This window comes from Dermacentor albipictus, chromosome 1, assembly GCF_038994185.2.
Source record: "Dermacentor albipictus isolate Rhodes 1998 colony chromosome 1, USDA_Dalb.pri_finalv2, whole genome shotgun sequence".
NCBI lineage: Eukaryota > Metazoa > Arthropoda > Arachnida > Ixodida > Ixodidae > Dermacentor > Dermacentor albipictus.
Window position 1 is genome coordinate 244,514,726 of NC_091821.1, and position 15,951 is coordinate 244,530,676.

The following is a 15,951-nucleotide window of genomic DNA, read 5'->3' on the forward strand; positions in this document are numbered from 1 at the left end:
CGTGACTGAGGCTTCTTTTGTAGAGGTCGCCAGGTAGCGCTACTTAAGCATGGGCTTTATGGAAGGCATCGTGGTTCCCCCTTGACATGCTTGTGAATGTTTGTAGCTTTGTGTTTTATTCAAGGTCCTCACATGCTCCGAGGTGGAGTATTTTGTCAAGGAGGTCTGAGAAACTCTAAACATATTGAAAAGGAAAGCAGGTCAACTCTACTTCAATTTTGACAGTATGAAATCAAGTGTTAAGCCAGAATTGTTGCTTATACATCGTTTGGCTGTGGAAAATAAACAGCTGTGGAAATGCGCATGCAATTCGTACAATCATTTCTCACACATGAAACAAAATTATCAATGAAAGAAAACCTACGGTATTTACTCGCATAGTTTGCGCATTTCGGGGTTTTACAGCTCCGAAAAGGGGTGCGGAGATTTCGCGAACACATCCGAAGTAACGTGCAATGTGTAGTCACACGTGAGGTATATACATTAAAAAGAAAACAAATTGTTGCGCAAACAAAGGGTACTTGTTTATTTAACATAATTAGCACATACTTTAACCAGCCAGATCCGGTCATGCACGGTCTAGTCGGAATCACTGATGGAGAGGTCCGACTGGGAATCCATTTGTGATCTTCAGCTGTCTTGGCAAGCATAACCGTGCAGCGTTGCTTTTCACAGCCGGTTGTCTTTATAGGAACGGACGAGACGCCTTTCTCGCTCACTGTTGCATTAGGTGGAATATCAAAGGTCAACGGTGTTTTGCCTGCGTTCCCAATCTGGGACATGTTGAAGTTTCCAGCTTTGCGCAGCCGAATCGCAAAATGGTGAAACAGAACAACCTTCTCCTCGTAATCATGTGGCAACCGCTGGCAGAGGGTCGTTGTTTGTCTGAGAGACAGCTGATGGCATCTCTTGAAGTGCGTCACTCAACCTCTGCTTGCCTTGAACATCGCAGCAGGGATCCTTTTCTCCTGCACTATCTTTCTTGCCTCGAACTTCAGCATCTCACACGACACAGCGATACCAGAGGACCTAAGCTCTCGCACATATTTGAAAAGGTCTTCAATGGCAGGAAACTTTCCTTGCTTCGGTCTTTGGAGTGTTCTCCTTCCAGGTCTTGTATTTACAAGCAAATCTCCTTTCTCCAGTACCAAACGTGACTCGCATTCACGCTGAAGTGCTTAGCGGTGGCACGGTTCCCATTTACCTCGGCAAACTCTATAACGGTGAGCTTGAATTTCACCGTATAGTTATTGTAGCCCATCTCAAGTAAACAGCGAAAACGTGACTGGCTGATGGTGAAACCTAAACTTCCGAAGTCAACCAAAGATATGCTGCAGCGCGGACGCGGCGAACGAGGGTAAAAGTTGGCGTGACTGGCCTTCACGCATGTCCGATGCAGAAAATAGTCCTTGCCGTGTCGTGTGCATGCATTCTCATGGCGGGAGAGAAGGGGCGATAGGAGGCAAACGCTCGAGCACTTCGACAACCTGTGAACAGGTTTGCGTGTTTGGGTGCGGTCCACCGCAGTTCGGGGGCTTCCGGAGAAAAGAACGAAGTTTTTGTAAGAGGGGACTTCACACTCGCAAGCCCGTCTTCTGTATGACTGTGCTCGCCTGTGCGGCGAGGGGCGCGGCCGTCCAAAGTCCCTCCGTGCGTGCTGGCGAGCTGGCTCGGGCAGGACGGGGAGCGCAAAATATGCCAGTAAAATTTTTTTTGTAAAGCTGGTTAAATATTAGGGGTGCGCAAATTATGCGGGTAAATACGGTACTACTTTCCACGCAGATATCCCTCAAACAATACATGGACATTCTGTAAAGAGACTGGCTACTTAATTTCTAAAACTCTGAGGATCAACACTCCTTTAGAGATAGCAAAAAATAATCAATAACAAAATGATTATTTGCCTAATTACTCCATTATTTAGGTAATATGAGTAATGCAATTAACAGCACACTTAGTTTTAATGAGCTGATTAATTGATTTAGAGGTTGGATAGTTACAATTAATTCATTTCTTTATATTGCGGTGTCAACCGCTGTGTATAATTCTGACTGGGAAACCTCAGGGAAAAGCAAGCCTTTATCATAAATGACTGCGTTGTTTGAACTACATAAACAAAAAAAAAGATCACTAACAACACAAAGTGCTACTACTTGCTATTCAAACTGCACATAGCAACACTACTTGCTATTCAAACTGGATTAAGTCATTTTTTTGTTTGAACATGCTTGCTAGAGAGTGAGCATCGGGCAACATGGTGTCAGCGTGGTGTAGACACCCTGAACATGACAAAACACTTAATATTCATCTGACGAATTTGTAATAAAAAGATCTAGGACTGACTTGCATTCAAGTGCCACTCGTGGGTATGCTAATTGTGTTTATGAAACCACTAGACAGTATGATACCATTAAAGTCATGGCTAACAGAGCTTGTAGAACCAATAAGAACGTGTAAAACTAACAATACATTCAATTTCATGTATAGTGTAATAGTATACAAGCTCTGTTGATCAGAACATCGTAGTGAAAGTAAATTCTCAAATTTGCACAAGCTTTCAGTGTAGTTTTTTTAGGGTAGCACACTCGCTTTGTTATGCGAGTCAGCTTTTTTTTTTTTTCTTGCAAAAAAAAAACATTCGCCAAATGAACATTATTCTGAGGCACGCATGCTATTTGGGAAGGGTGAATATTATGCACTTGGCTTCACAGCTTGTACTTGAACTAGCTGGGAGTGAAACATTACTCTGCAAACAGGTGTGGTGCACATATACCAGAGTGTCTACCAACTGGGAAAACCGGGAATTCTCAGGGGTATTGAGTTGCTTGGAAAAGGTCAGGGAAAACTCAGGGAATTTGGGCCTCTATCAGGGAAAATTAGCTGTGATTTTATTGAAAGGGTCGTAAGTCGCGGTAATGCTAGCTCGAGTAACAGACAGGAATCGTAATGAATTGCCTTTGACGCCCTGTTGTCTTCTGGAGGAGTTGCCAGTGTACAGTCGATGACAGACTTCCTTGTTTCCCCATAATTTGGACGGCTTCGCGGCACCGCCATGCACCCCATAGAGTCAATGTATCAGAAGGTCTGAAATTTCAAACCTTCGCCGTCCAATTTTCCGGACGTTTTGCCGTGACCGCAGGTCCACAACGGCATTAATGAAAGCCACCACCGCTGCCATATTGATTACCTTGCTCGCTGCCTCGAACCGGCGCTCTCGCACGCAGATCCGCTGGCAGCCATAGCCACCACTGCGGCAACGCTAGGCCTAGCTGCTTTGACGTTCGCTATGAAGCTTCTTGCCGTTGTATGCCGTGTTTTTTATTGAAAGAATTCGTTGCTGTCAGCAATGGCATGGACTCCGCCTTTTTGGTCGTCGCGATTGGCTTAGAAGCTTGGAAAGCACAGTGTGTTGCATAATGCCGGTTCCCGAAAGTCAGCTTCGCCTTCGTACAGAAATGTCACTTGGTGTAGCATATGCATGTGTGTTGCAGTGAAGCATAACAAACATGGGGAGGGGCTATTGCTACGGGACACAGTATGTATTCCTTAATTATATACACGTGCACCCGCTATTTCCTGTCACAGTACGAGCACCGATATGCCTAATACGTGTACCGACAGGCCTTCAGAGCGTTTTCGAATGTGCCTGTAGCGGTTTAAGCCCTTAAGGGCAGCAAATGACATGCATTTATTTTTTCAAACTGGCCGATTTTTCTGACGTTATCGCGGCCCCTAGGGAGTTCAAAAAATCGGATGTAGACTGTGCAACTGACCAAGAAGATGCTTCAAATGGTCCGTGGGGTGAACGAATGGCGGAAGGAGGAGGATAAGAACAGAAAGGACCTATGCATTGATGAATGAATGGGAAAGGGAGTGTGTCGCCGCTTCCTTCAAGGAGCTTCAGCTCAAAAAACAATGTTGTCTGACGCCAAGACGCAGGTGTTCCTGATCCAGACCAAGATAAACTCTTTAAAGCAACGAAACGCATTACTGAGGTGTTGTGCGCGGGCTGAGAGTATGTCGGGAGAGTTGAAGTCGGCACACCAGCGATTGAGAGAGAATCTCACTTCTGACAAAGTTAGGACCTCATACCATCGAGCTTGCTATCATTTGATAGAAATAGCTCATATTCGAAAATATTTGCTTCTGTATGCATCTCCTTTTCATTCGTATTTGAGAATGTCCGACTCTATTTGCAATTTCTTTCGAATATATTTTATTTGCTGTGCATTTCAATAACCCCTCCCTTCTATTCTCTTTTTAAATAACAGAACACTCCTCTTTAGTATTCAGATTGGATTAAATTGTTTTTTAAAATTTGTTTCATATGCTTATTAGAAAGTGACAGCATCGGGCAATATGGTTTTAGCCTGTCTTGACATAACACATAGTTCTGCATCACTAAGGGAATTTCGCAAAGGCACTCAGGGAAAACCTGGAAAACTCGGGGAATTTAGAAATGTCAACTTGGTAGACACCCTGATATACTGAAGGTCATGTTGGATGTTAAGTTTTTATCGAGCATGCCCTATCAGATAAAGGTAAGGATCAGATTGGCTTTTGCCAGACCAGCTGGCTTGCATTTACCTTCTGTGATATGGTACTCTTGTACATGGGCATTTATTATGCTTCCTTTTCTGCTTTCTCTTCTTTTTTTAGAAAAACGGCCATTAAAAGGACTTTTGTTCATCAATCTTTGCCACTGTTTGACATTATAATTTGTTTTTGCAATGCACCTAATCTAGACAAATATTGGCGCCTGACATGGTATACAGTAGCGCTAGAGGGACTAGGCACCAAAGTAGGGTGAGACACACAGTTGCGTTGGCTCATTCTCTTGAACAGCCGTGCATAATGCCTAAGTAATAATTTATTTGCCAAATTAGAATCTAGCATTCGTGCTATGACCAAGTGGTGGAAAACCAATTTCACCATAGATTAGACCAGGGCTGCGCATCTCAAAGCCAGCAAGTGCCAAAAGCAGCTGCTCTGGAAGCCACATGAGCTACACTTTTGTGAGAAATGTTGCATCTTTTTTGTGATGTTCACCATAGTGCAGCCCATTCCAGTGTTTCAAATAGACAGCATTTGCAGTCTGTACAGTGTCATTCAGTTAAAACATTGGGAAAATATGGATGCTGCACCAATAGTGTGATCTTGACATTGGTAACTTCACGACTATGTTTGGTGATAATGTGCTTTTATCTGCTGCCAACAAGTGATCCTACACTTGCACACCCTTTTTGCTGTAATGTTCCTGAAACTATCAATGGTTCATATCATATTTTGGTGACAAAATTGACATTACTTCATTGTATGGCCATGCTCCAATTGCAGCTCTGCAAGTCATAAAAAAATCCACTCTGGTCACATGCTTTGAAGCCCTGGATTAGACTGTACGGGAACGTATTGTGTGTTATGTCACAGGCAGCTGATTTAATTGAATAGGTTTTGTAATGACAATTTGCATTCCACACAAGAGAAACAAATGCAATGTCATTGAATAAGCTGCCAACTTTTGTGTTTTTCATTCACTTAGGCATTCACTGTGTAGTCGTAACAGTAGGTTTAGCACTACATAACAAGAGCAGACATTACATTCGGACCATTTGGGGAGGAATTCTGTACCACATTTGAAAGGGCCTATAGTATCAGCTGTCAACAGCTGATACTATATACTAACAGCTGATACTAACAGCTGTTCTAACAGCTGATACTAACAGCTGATACTACAGCTGTGAAACAGTGAGGTTCAAACACAGTTTCTTACCAATAGCAACAATACTTGGCCCACTTCTATAATTTAGTACTACATTTGAAAGAGCTTATAGTATCAGCTGTTGGTATGGTCTGCAATGGCCGTGAAACAATGAGGTTCAAACAGTTTCTGACCAATAGCAGGAATACTCTGAATAGTGAGAGCAACCTTTGAAACCAGCGCCTATTGATTTTGTAACTTTGTTGTGCTTACATGGTGTTACATGGTTGTGCTTACATGTGCAGCGGAGGGACGCATGACTGTCTCTCTCTCTTTTTTTTTTTTTTCAGTCTCGGCAGAGCCAGCCTAGGAGAGGGGAATACAATGTGTATAGTACATTTCAAAGCCACGAGCCTGAGTTCGACTACCTCAAGAGTCTTGAGATTGAGGAGAAGATCAACAAAATTAGGTGGCTGCGCCGAAAGAACCAAGCCCATTTTCTGCTTTCAACTAATGACAAGACGATCAAGTTGTGGAAAGTGTCCGAGCGGGACAAGCGCATAGATGGCTATAGCTCGCGAACAGAAGTGGGCGGCATGACAGCCCTGCGAGTGCCTACGATACAGCCCATGGATCTTTTGGTTGAGGCCACACCACGGCGAATTTTCGCCAATGCACATACCTACCACATCAACTCCATCTCGGTCAACAGCGACCAGGAAACGTACCTCTCCGCAGATGACCTTCGCATAAACCTCTGGCATCTGGAAATAACCGACCAAAGTTTCAGTATCCTTGTTGCAGAGTGCTACAAGCTTGTGAGGGAGGGGTGTAAATCCCGGGAAAACCTTGTGTTCTGGGTACACCACCACCAGTAATGTTCATGTGGATGTGTACATGTTTGGGAGTTTTGCATGACTGTGACACAAAGCCACTTGCCATGTTTGCTGCAGGGGCTGCACTTAGTGATAAGTTGCACAGTAGCACTGCTGCAGTGAAGGATGCCAGTAGTTGTAGCCATTGGGGTATGAAGGGCAACCATGATCAACCATGAAGAGCCACACACCTAATAAGCATATTCAAAGTATATTTTGGTGCACAACTTAGCATACATATTTCTTTTTGCTATGTGCATCAGGCTTTCACTTTAAAATACCCTTACAGTCCAAGTGTTTCGCTCAGCAGTGCTTGGTCATAATTTTAATTGAAGGCTGTCATGCTTTGCCTTACAGGGTAATTATATTTTTTTATGTGAGATGACATGAATTGCCTTCCATGTGCAGCCTTAGTGTGATGTTCTTTGAATGTACCAAGTGCCCGAACCTTCCTTGACCAACGTCCTTCAGATATCGTAGACATTAAACCGACAAATATGGAGGAGCTGACAGAAGTAATAACTGCAGCAGAATTCCATCCAACCCAGTGTCATATGTTTGTTTATAGTAGCAGCAAAGGCACCATCCGACTGTGTGACATGAGGGCAGCAGCACTTTGTGACCAGCATGCCAAATGTAAGTTAATGGCTTTGTGTGTAGAAAAGAGAGTTAAATCTGCGTGTATTCTGCAGTGTTTGAAGAGCCCGAGGACCCGACCAACCGCAGCTTCTTCTCCGAGATCATCTCCAGTATCTCGGACGTGAAATTCAGCAACAATGGCCGCTACATGATCTCCAGGGACTATTTAACTGTTAAAGTGTGGGACTTAAACATGGACAATAAGCCGGTGGAGTGCTACAATGTGCATGAGTATCTTCGCACCAAGCTCTGCAGCCTCTACGAGAATGACTGCATTTTTGACAAGTTTGAGTGCTGCTGGAACGGCACCGACAGGTAAGCTGAGTTACATATCTACTGAATGTACTTAGAACAAGTGCCATTAATATTTTCATATCACACTGTCCCCCTAACTCCTGGAGCAATGCTGCCATGTAGTACATCGTGATGTAGCCTAAAGCAAAATAAATTTTTGTCAGAAAGTTGCTAAACAAAACTGGTACTAAGGAAAATGGTAGCCAAATTTACTAATTGTTCAAAGTTCTCACTTGAAACTACTGTTCACTATATGTGTTTAGTGCTGAGGTTCCTTGCAACTCTGCTTGACAATCCTTTGAAGTGGCTCATTACTACAGTTCTATTCAAAATTAGATTCCTTATTAGGAATTTAATCGAACGCATTTAAGAGCTGCATCCTCTAGCCTAGCAGGATAGCATATTTAGTGTGCACTGCAAATTCAGCTGTTTATTAATTAACGCAAAATAAGAGCAGTTGTTTGTACTCGCTACTTTTTACTATATACTTTGTTTGAAGAACCATTGAGTCTGCGTTTTACTATAAGTGTGCGTGGAGAAGTTCTGGCAGTGTCAGTGCTCAGTTTCTGCAGCATGCCTGCCATGTGTATCTATGTTGCTGGCCGCTACGCGCGCCCATCTCTGTTTCTGTACCCTCAAAGTGGATACGGCTACGTTATTGTCGCAAACTTGGCAATATTATTCATTACTGATACGGAAGAAACTGTTTCAATGCGCGTAATATACTTGCGAGAAGAACAAAAATCTCGTTTGGCACGTTCGGCTTGCTCCGCCGGCCGCCATATTTGTTTTGGTGTCCCGCACTCTTACTGCAGCAGCCGCCTGCTTGTTGACCTGTTGTCATCCCGCAGCAAACGTGGGATGAAAAAATATCTACATATTTTCGTGGGAAATTTAACCCGCGTAATGATTGCACCCCTGAATTTGTGTAAATTATTTTGCCATAAAAAGCACTCATTATGCGAGTAAATACGGTATGTGTTATAAAATGAGAAATTAAGAATTAGTATTTTTTGTTAATTGCATACATGTTTTGATTTGTCGTGCTCGTAATGTCCGCCTCTTTAAGTAATACAGCTCAAGGACAAGAATCATGCTATCTGCCACAGGAATTTTTTTTAAATTCCATAAAGCTTACGTATGATCACCCTGTAATAACTGGTACATTCGTGTGCAGTTAAATGTGCACTGGTAAAGTAAACACGTGATTATAGAGCCAGCATGAATTTTTCTTTCTGCTGAATGTACAGTCGCCCTGCTTTGCAGCAGATGACTTGTCGTTGATGGCACTGGCACCTTTCTACAATACTGATGTAGACTCTGCTGGCACTTGCAGCTAGAATGCTGGCAAAATGAGAGCCGCACATTAGTGTCTACCTTTAACAGTGAACCACACTGTACAGTTGTGTTTTTTAGAAATACAGAAAAGCAAAAGTTTTCATTAGGTGAAACATGCCTCAGGGAATTCTATCCGTGTACAAAGAAATGGAAGGGTTACTGAGACAACCTACTCCCCTCTTTTATCTAAAATACTTCGAGCACTAAGTGGGCCTGCTTATTCCACCTTTTGCCAAGAATCTTTGATTCCTAAAGCACTACCTCACAACACCAAGAGTTTATGTGCCCTGCCAAATGTGTGCATTCTTTTCTTATATTCTAGGCGTGCTCTCTGGGTCATTTATGTACCCTCCTGTTGGCAGATGTAACCCTTCCCACAGGATCACTGTATGTTTCATGCCATTCTGCTCGTATTTTATCGCCTGCTTCAACTTTATGAAGGCAAAGACAAGCGAGCTTGTGGATTACACCATTTGTGGATTACACCATTTTCTGCAATTTCATAAAAAGATTACAGTCAAAAAAGAAAAGAGCCTGAAGCTGGTGAAGATGCGTGAAATGGGAATATGGTGTAGAAACCAAGGGGGGCTTGCGCGGTAGTTTGTGCCAATTTCAAATCGCTGTAAAAGTGGAGGGAACCCTGCAGGGGCGTCTGCGACAGCAGGCGTTTGGTGTGTTGTGACACCACATACCTGAGCACACGAGGGTTGGACCCTCCCGCGTCTAGCCGTGCGCGGTTCTGTATTCACGGAAAAGGGGATCCTGGGGGTTGAGCAGAAGCCGAGCGTTTGGACCTTTACGGCCCCTCGGTGGAGGCAACAAGCCCCTTTGGCCTCGGCTTCATGTAGACAGCAACCACGGACTGACCCACCCAGGGGAAACCAGTAGTTGTCTTTTCCCCTCTCTCTCTCTCTCTCTCTCTCTCTCTCTCCAACCTTCTTTCTCTCACTTTCCTTTCTTCTCCCAATTTTTCCAGGCAACAAATGATGATCCTTGTGAGGGTTAGCTAAGCTTGGTTATAACAGGTTTGGTTATAGTGGCTGTGTACAGCTCGCATTGGCAGGCCGTGTTTAAACACAAATCCTGTCATGTCCCTTTGTTGGGCTCCGTAGTGGGCAGCTGGCACCGCTGCTGAAAACTCCACATTACTAATGGCAAGCTCTTTCCCCACACTCCCTGATTGCCCACAGAAACGAGGGTGCACAGAAGATATCTTTCAATTTTTTGACAACCGATTACAAGCCTTCCCCGAATTTCAAGTAATTAATTCTGACAAATTTTAAAAGACCATGAGGATGATTCCACCTTTCCTTGTGTCAGAATGTCTCACTGAAGCTCTTGGCACAGGCTATAAGGCGTCGAAGATGTCTAGTGGAGATTTCATTTTGGGACTCCGCAATGTGAAAACACAAAAAGCTTCCTAACCTAGTGTCATTCGGGGAAATCCCAGTGACAATATCCCTGCACCGAACTTTGAACACCAGCTATGGTGTGGTCTCCGATGATGACCGAATGGAGCTGACAGAAGCTGAACTGTTGGAAGGCTGAAGCGAGAAAAATGTGATCAATGTTAATCGAATTATGCTGAGGTGTGACATCAAGGAGATAAAAAAAAAAAGCACAGAATACCTACTTTTGGCTCAAGCGCCCTGTCCGAGACAATCGAGGCAGGCTATGTAAAGCTACGTGTCAGACCGTAAGTTCCAAACCCTCGTCTATGCTTCAAATGCCAGTGTTTCGGCCACAGTTGTCTGAACTGCCAAGGCCAACAGATGTGCTAAATGTGCGCGGTGACCATGCCTCTGAAAGTTGCGAAAGCGCTCCACACTGCGTGAACTGTGGTAGCCAGCATGCTGCATATGCGCAATCGTGCCCATCGTGAAAAAAAGAAATTGTGACTATAAAAGCAAAAAAAAAAATTCTCATTCAAGGAGGCACACAGGCAGGTGTCATACCTGCCAGAGGACAGGTAGCCATTGTGACGCTCGAGGGGGCAGCGACACAACGGCTTCCGGCGACTGTCTGGCCCACACGTAGTGAGCCACCATCCGCCCCCTTGGCGGCTGCAGCTAGCGCTGCTCTGCTGCCCCAGCAGAAGGGGCCATCGCTCTCCGGGCTCATGGGCCTCAAAGGCCTTGTTCGATGTGTTAAAGCCTTCACGTCAAACACCAGCGCCTAAGGAGCGGCGAGATTCTCGCACGTGTCCAGCGTCTGAGAAGCTGCGATATTCTCGCGATCGCTCCAAAAGACAAACCTCTCATCATGGCACCTGGAAAGGGCCCGTGAGCTAATGTGTCTCTTTTGAACGCACAACACAAAAGACTTTCACCATGGTTACACAAATAATACAGTGGAATGTCGGAGGACTCCTCCACAACCTAAATGATATTAAAGAAATCCTATGCAGGTTTTCTAAGGTGCTAAGATGCTAATCTAAGGTTTAATCCAACTTTCTCCGGCAATACTGCTTCTCCACCAAAAGCTTCTTCACCACCGGACGACGATTTCACGTCGTCCTGTGGTGTAGCAATAGTTATGTACAAGTCTGTAACTTCTCAACATGTTGCCCATCAGGTGGCTCTTGAGACAGTGTCAGTACGGGCAATCCCTTTGAATAATTTGGTTATTGTATGTTTTATATACTTACACCCAAACTATCATCTTGGAAAAAGTCCACTTCCAGTTCTTTTTGAAACCAAATGAAGACAGATTTCCAAAATACTATGTTCTTCACAGTGAAGGCATCACAACCATAAGAAAACTGTCACCATTCCTAGTTTCTAAATGCCTAGCAATGCGATTCAACCTAGCCACAATGCCTCAAAGATGGCTAGCAGAGACTCCTCCTCCTTGAACTGGCCAAGAAAGATCAACTTAAAGAGCTTACTGAACTCGCCAGTATCAGTGATATTAAAGGACAATCTATCCACATCGCTCACTGAGCACAAGCAGGGGAGTTATATCAGAAGACTTCCTGAACCTCAGTGACGAAGAGCTCCTTGAAGGATTTCAGGAGCAAAACGTAAAGTACAAAGAATTGCACTACAACTGAATGACCAACAGATCCCCACGAAACGTGATGCTGATATTTGGTACCAGCACTGTATCTAGTTCACGTGACGCAGGGTATTTGAAAATCAACGTCTGGCAGTGCATACCAAACGCGAGGCGGTGCTTCAATTCCCAGAGGTTCGGGCATGCATCACAATTGTGCAGTGGCAAAGAAACCTGTGCGAAGTGTAGTGCCAATGGGCATCCTTCTGATGACTGCAATGCTCCCGCACCCCCGCAGGGGTGTCTGTGTGAGCAGGGGTTCGGTGTGTTGCGACACCACGTACCGGAGCACATGAGGGTTAGACCCTCCCGCGTGTAGCTGTGCATGGCTTAGCAGTATCCGGGGTAAGGGGTACCCTTTCCTCCCACCGGCGCCGGGTGTTCGGACCGTTAAGCCCTCCCAGCGGCGGCAACACACCTCTTTGGCCTCTGCTTCACATAGGCGGCACCGGCATACCGATCCACCCGGGAGAAATCGGTAGTTGCCTTTTCCTCTCTCCTTCCAACCTTCGTCTTTCTCTCACTTTCCATCTTTCCTGTCTTCTCCTGGTTTCCCCTTCCAGTTTTTCCAGGCAGCAAAGGTTAACCTTGTGTGAATAGCCAACCTAGGTTATTTCATATTTGGTTATAGTGATAACGTACAGCTGGCATTTGCAAGACCTGTTTTTACAGTCCCTGGAGCTTCCATTGTTAGCGCTCCATGGTGGGTGGCTGGTGTTAATGCCGAAAACTACATATTTATTTATGGCTGGTTCCTTCCCCCCACTCCCTGATCGGGCTCAGAAAAGAAGGCACACCGAAGATGTATTCCAGTTCTTTGGACATCAAACACCCAACTTTCCACGATTCCATGTCATTCACTCAGAAAAATCAGATAAGTACGAACAATCTAACCATTTCTAATTTCCAAGTCTCTAACTTAGGCTCTTGGACCAAGCTACAAGGACCCGCCGTGGTTGCTCAGTGGCTATGGTGTTGGGCTGCTGAGCACGAGGTCGCGGGATCGAATCCCGGCTACGGCGGCCGCATTTCGATGGGGGCGAAATGCGAAAACACCCGTGTACTTAGATTTAGGTGCACGTTAAAGAACCCCAGGTGGTCGAAATTTCCGGAGTCCTCCACTACGGCGTGCCTCATAATCAGAAAGTGGTTTTGGCACGTAAAACCCCATAATTTTTTAAGCTACAAGGCATCAAGGATGGCAAGTGGTGATCTGCTCTTGGGGCTCCATGATCAGAAACTGTACAAAAAGTTGCCCAGCCTAGTGTCATTTTTGGGGACATTCAAGTGACAGTAACCCCGCACCGCACTATGAACACCACCCGCGGCGTTGTCTCGGACGATGATTTGCTCGAGCTGACTGAGGCTGAACTTTTGGAGGGCTTCAGTGAGCAGAATGTTATCAATGTCGAAAGAATTAAGGTGAGGCAGGACGGCGAAGAAATCCAGACTAAGCACGTGATACTCACCTTCGGCTCAAGTGTGCTGCCTGAGTCCATCGAGGCTGGGTACAGCAAGCTTTGCATCAGGCCATACATGCCAAATCCCCTCCGATGTTTCAAATGCCAGCATTTCGGCCACAGTTCAGAGTTGCCGAGGCCACCAAACTTGTGCGAAATGCAGTGCCCATGAACACACCTCTGAATCTTGCGAGAACTCTCTCCACTGTGTAAACTTTGGTCATGGGCATCCTGAAAATAAGAAAAGAAATCGTGACAATTAAAGTAAAAGAGAATATTTCATTCAAAGAAACACGCAGGCTGGTATCCTACCTGCCAAAGAACAGCTTTGCCAAAATGGCGCGTCGGGGCAGCACCACAGTGGCTTCCGGTGGCTGTCCGGCCCACACGCAGTGAGCCGGCAGTGAAGCCATCTGTCCTTGAAACTGCACGTTTTTTTGGCACACCGCTGAGCAGCAAGACAACATACTGACTTTTCTCCGGAACAACTGCGACGACAGTGTCATACATGTGGAGTGCCTGCTTACGGGATTCCTTGTCGAACTCAACCTACCCCTTAGTGTCAGTGACCACGTTGGGGCGGGGGCGGCTCTTCTACGGAAAATGTTTCCAAAATGCAACGAGGCGAAGCTTTGTGGTTGTCGACGCAACTCTGAAACGCAACTTGGAAGAATACGGAGGTGGTCAACCTGAAATCTATTTCACAGGCATCGCTCTCGAATCTTCGTTTTTTTATTCAGAGTTTCCCTCAGCTGCTGCCCCGAGATTCCAATGAATCTGCTGAAGACGCTTTAGATGCTCTCAAAGTGAGTTTGCCACACTACAGGCGTACAGTCATCAAGAGCACATTCTGAATAAAGAAAGGTGGTGTGTGCAGTGGTGTATGGTTGTAAAAATGAAAAAAACTGATGGAAAACATGTTTCACCGAGTTGCCAAGGTGATGCTCGATTTACTCGGGATACCGCATAGCAAAACAGTGCGAGAGGATTTTAGCCCGGTGTGAAAAACTAGGACTGAATTCCGCTCATCAATGTGCAACACAACCCTCCAACACCTGCTGCTAGTGAAGGGCCATCAGTCTGGACCATGTTGTGAGCAAAGCTACTCAGACAAATTTTTGAAGTGAGCAAAGCCTGCTACTGCAAGGTCCCTGCGAAAGTACTCTTCGAACACTGCCTGAAAGTTTGAATCCCCCCCCCCTCCCCCGGTCCCACCAGAAGTTGAAACAGTGAATGCAACCCCCCCCTCCCGTGGGTACAAATAAAGTCTCCTGGTTTTTGATCCCGCCAGGTTGGCAGGTATGTAATTTCATGGCGTGGAACAAACAGTTGTCCCATCCTTTCTTTTTCTTTCGTGTTAAGCCCTCTGCAAGCTTTTAATATTACAGGCAGTACTTGCTATCTTTTGCTCAGCTTATTGAAATACATTTTGGCCAACACTTAATGGCATTCCAAACAGTTTGTGTGACACTTTCGCATCCACATTGTGTCAGACAAGTAGGAATAATCACTTTTGAAGATTGTATGCAGTGTATAGCCATATAATTGACTTTATTTAGTATAGCTGACTCTCCTTAGCAATGAATGTACAAGACATACCGTATTTACCTGATCGTATTGCGTACCTTCTTCGCAAGTTTAAAGTAAAAAAAATGAAAGCGCTCCTGAATGTAACATGCTCCCGATGAGAGAGAAAAAAAAAAGAACTTCAAAGAATGGATTTTTAAAATTTTTTTGGGGGGTAAGTCAAGCTTTCATAATGAAAGTGTATTGTCGCTGTTTTCACCAAAGATGCTGCGCACACAGGGGCTGTACTCGCAAGCGATAGATATAATATTGTAGATATACTATTATCCCTTATGCAAGATTTATGCAAGTCTAGGGGGCACCGGACTTGTATAAGTATGTGCCCCGACTGAATTCTTGCGACTGCACATAGTTATTGAGCTTGGCACAGCAGCAGAAATGCTGGCGGCCTTATACACCAATGGCATCCGGTGTTGAGTTGCATAAATTCTCGCGCAGGTGATAGCATCTTACAAGGTTCTTGACTGAGAATATTGCTCTAGATAGTAGACGAGCACACAATGAATCCGCAGCAATATTAACAAAAATGTGCTCTGTCACCCTGTTGTGATGGCAATGACGCTGCCCGACGGCTGTGAACGTGGTTTTGGTTTCATATCCAAAAAGTAATGTGCTGGCCATTTTTGGATTCATCATCTTGGAGAAATGGTCTGCATTACATTCGAGTAAATACGGTAACTTATGTGCCAGAACCTGTTTACTTGGGTGGTGAGCTCATTACATGATCTCATAATGCAAATGTGCTTAATTATGCTGCACTGCAATATACAAGATGTGTGTAGCGATAAAATGTTGATAGTGATAGTGATAAAATGTGATAGTGAAGGGCAAACCTGGCAACTGTTCCAGGCAGTGACAGTTGTGAAATGTATCGTCCCTCTTGGAAAAATCAACCCAGTCAGAAGAAATGCTTTGCTGCATACCAGAATGTTCAGTTTGTTGTTGGCAGAAACACCACCTGCCCTGTTTGTTATTGCTATTAATATTAACAGACCATAGCATTCGT

The 15,951-nt window shown here is 44.8% G+C and overlaps 1 protein-coding gene across 3 annotated transcripts in view; it reads left to right on the plus strand.

The window, feature by feature from the left end:
• tws (protein phosphatase 2 regulatory subunit tws) overlaps nt 1-15,951 on the plus strand; it is a 66,344-nt gene that overhangs the window by 32,947 nt on the left and 17,446 nt on the right. For all 3 annotated transcript variants that reach the window (XM_065439703.1, XM_065439702.1, XM_065439704.1), the window contains exons 4-6: nt 6,049-6,487; nt 7,045-7,209; nt 7,266-7,527. In XM_065439703.1, the coding sequence (XP_065295775.1) occupies nt 6,049-6,487; nt 7,045-7,209; nt 7,266-7,527 (866 nt within the window). The remainder of the gene's footprint in view (nt 1-6,048; nt 6,488-7,044; nt 7,210-7,265; nt 7,528-15,951) is intronic.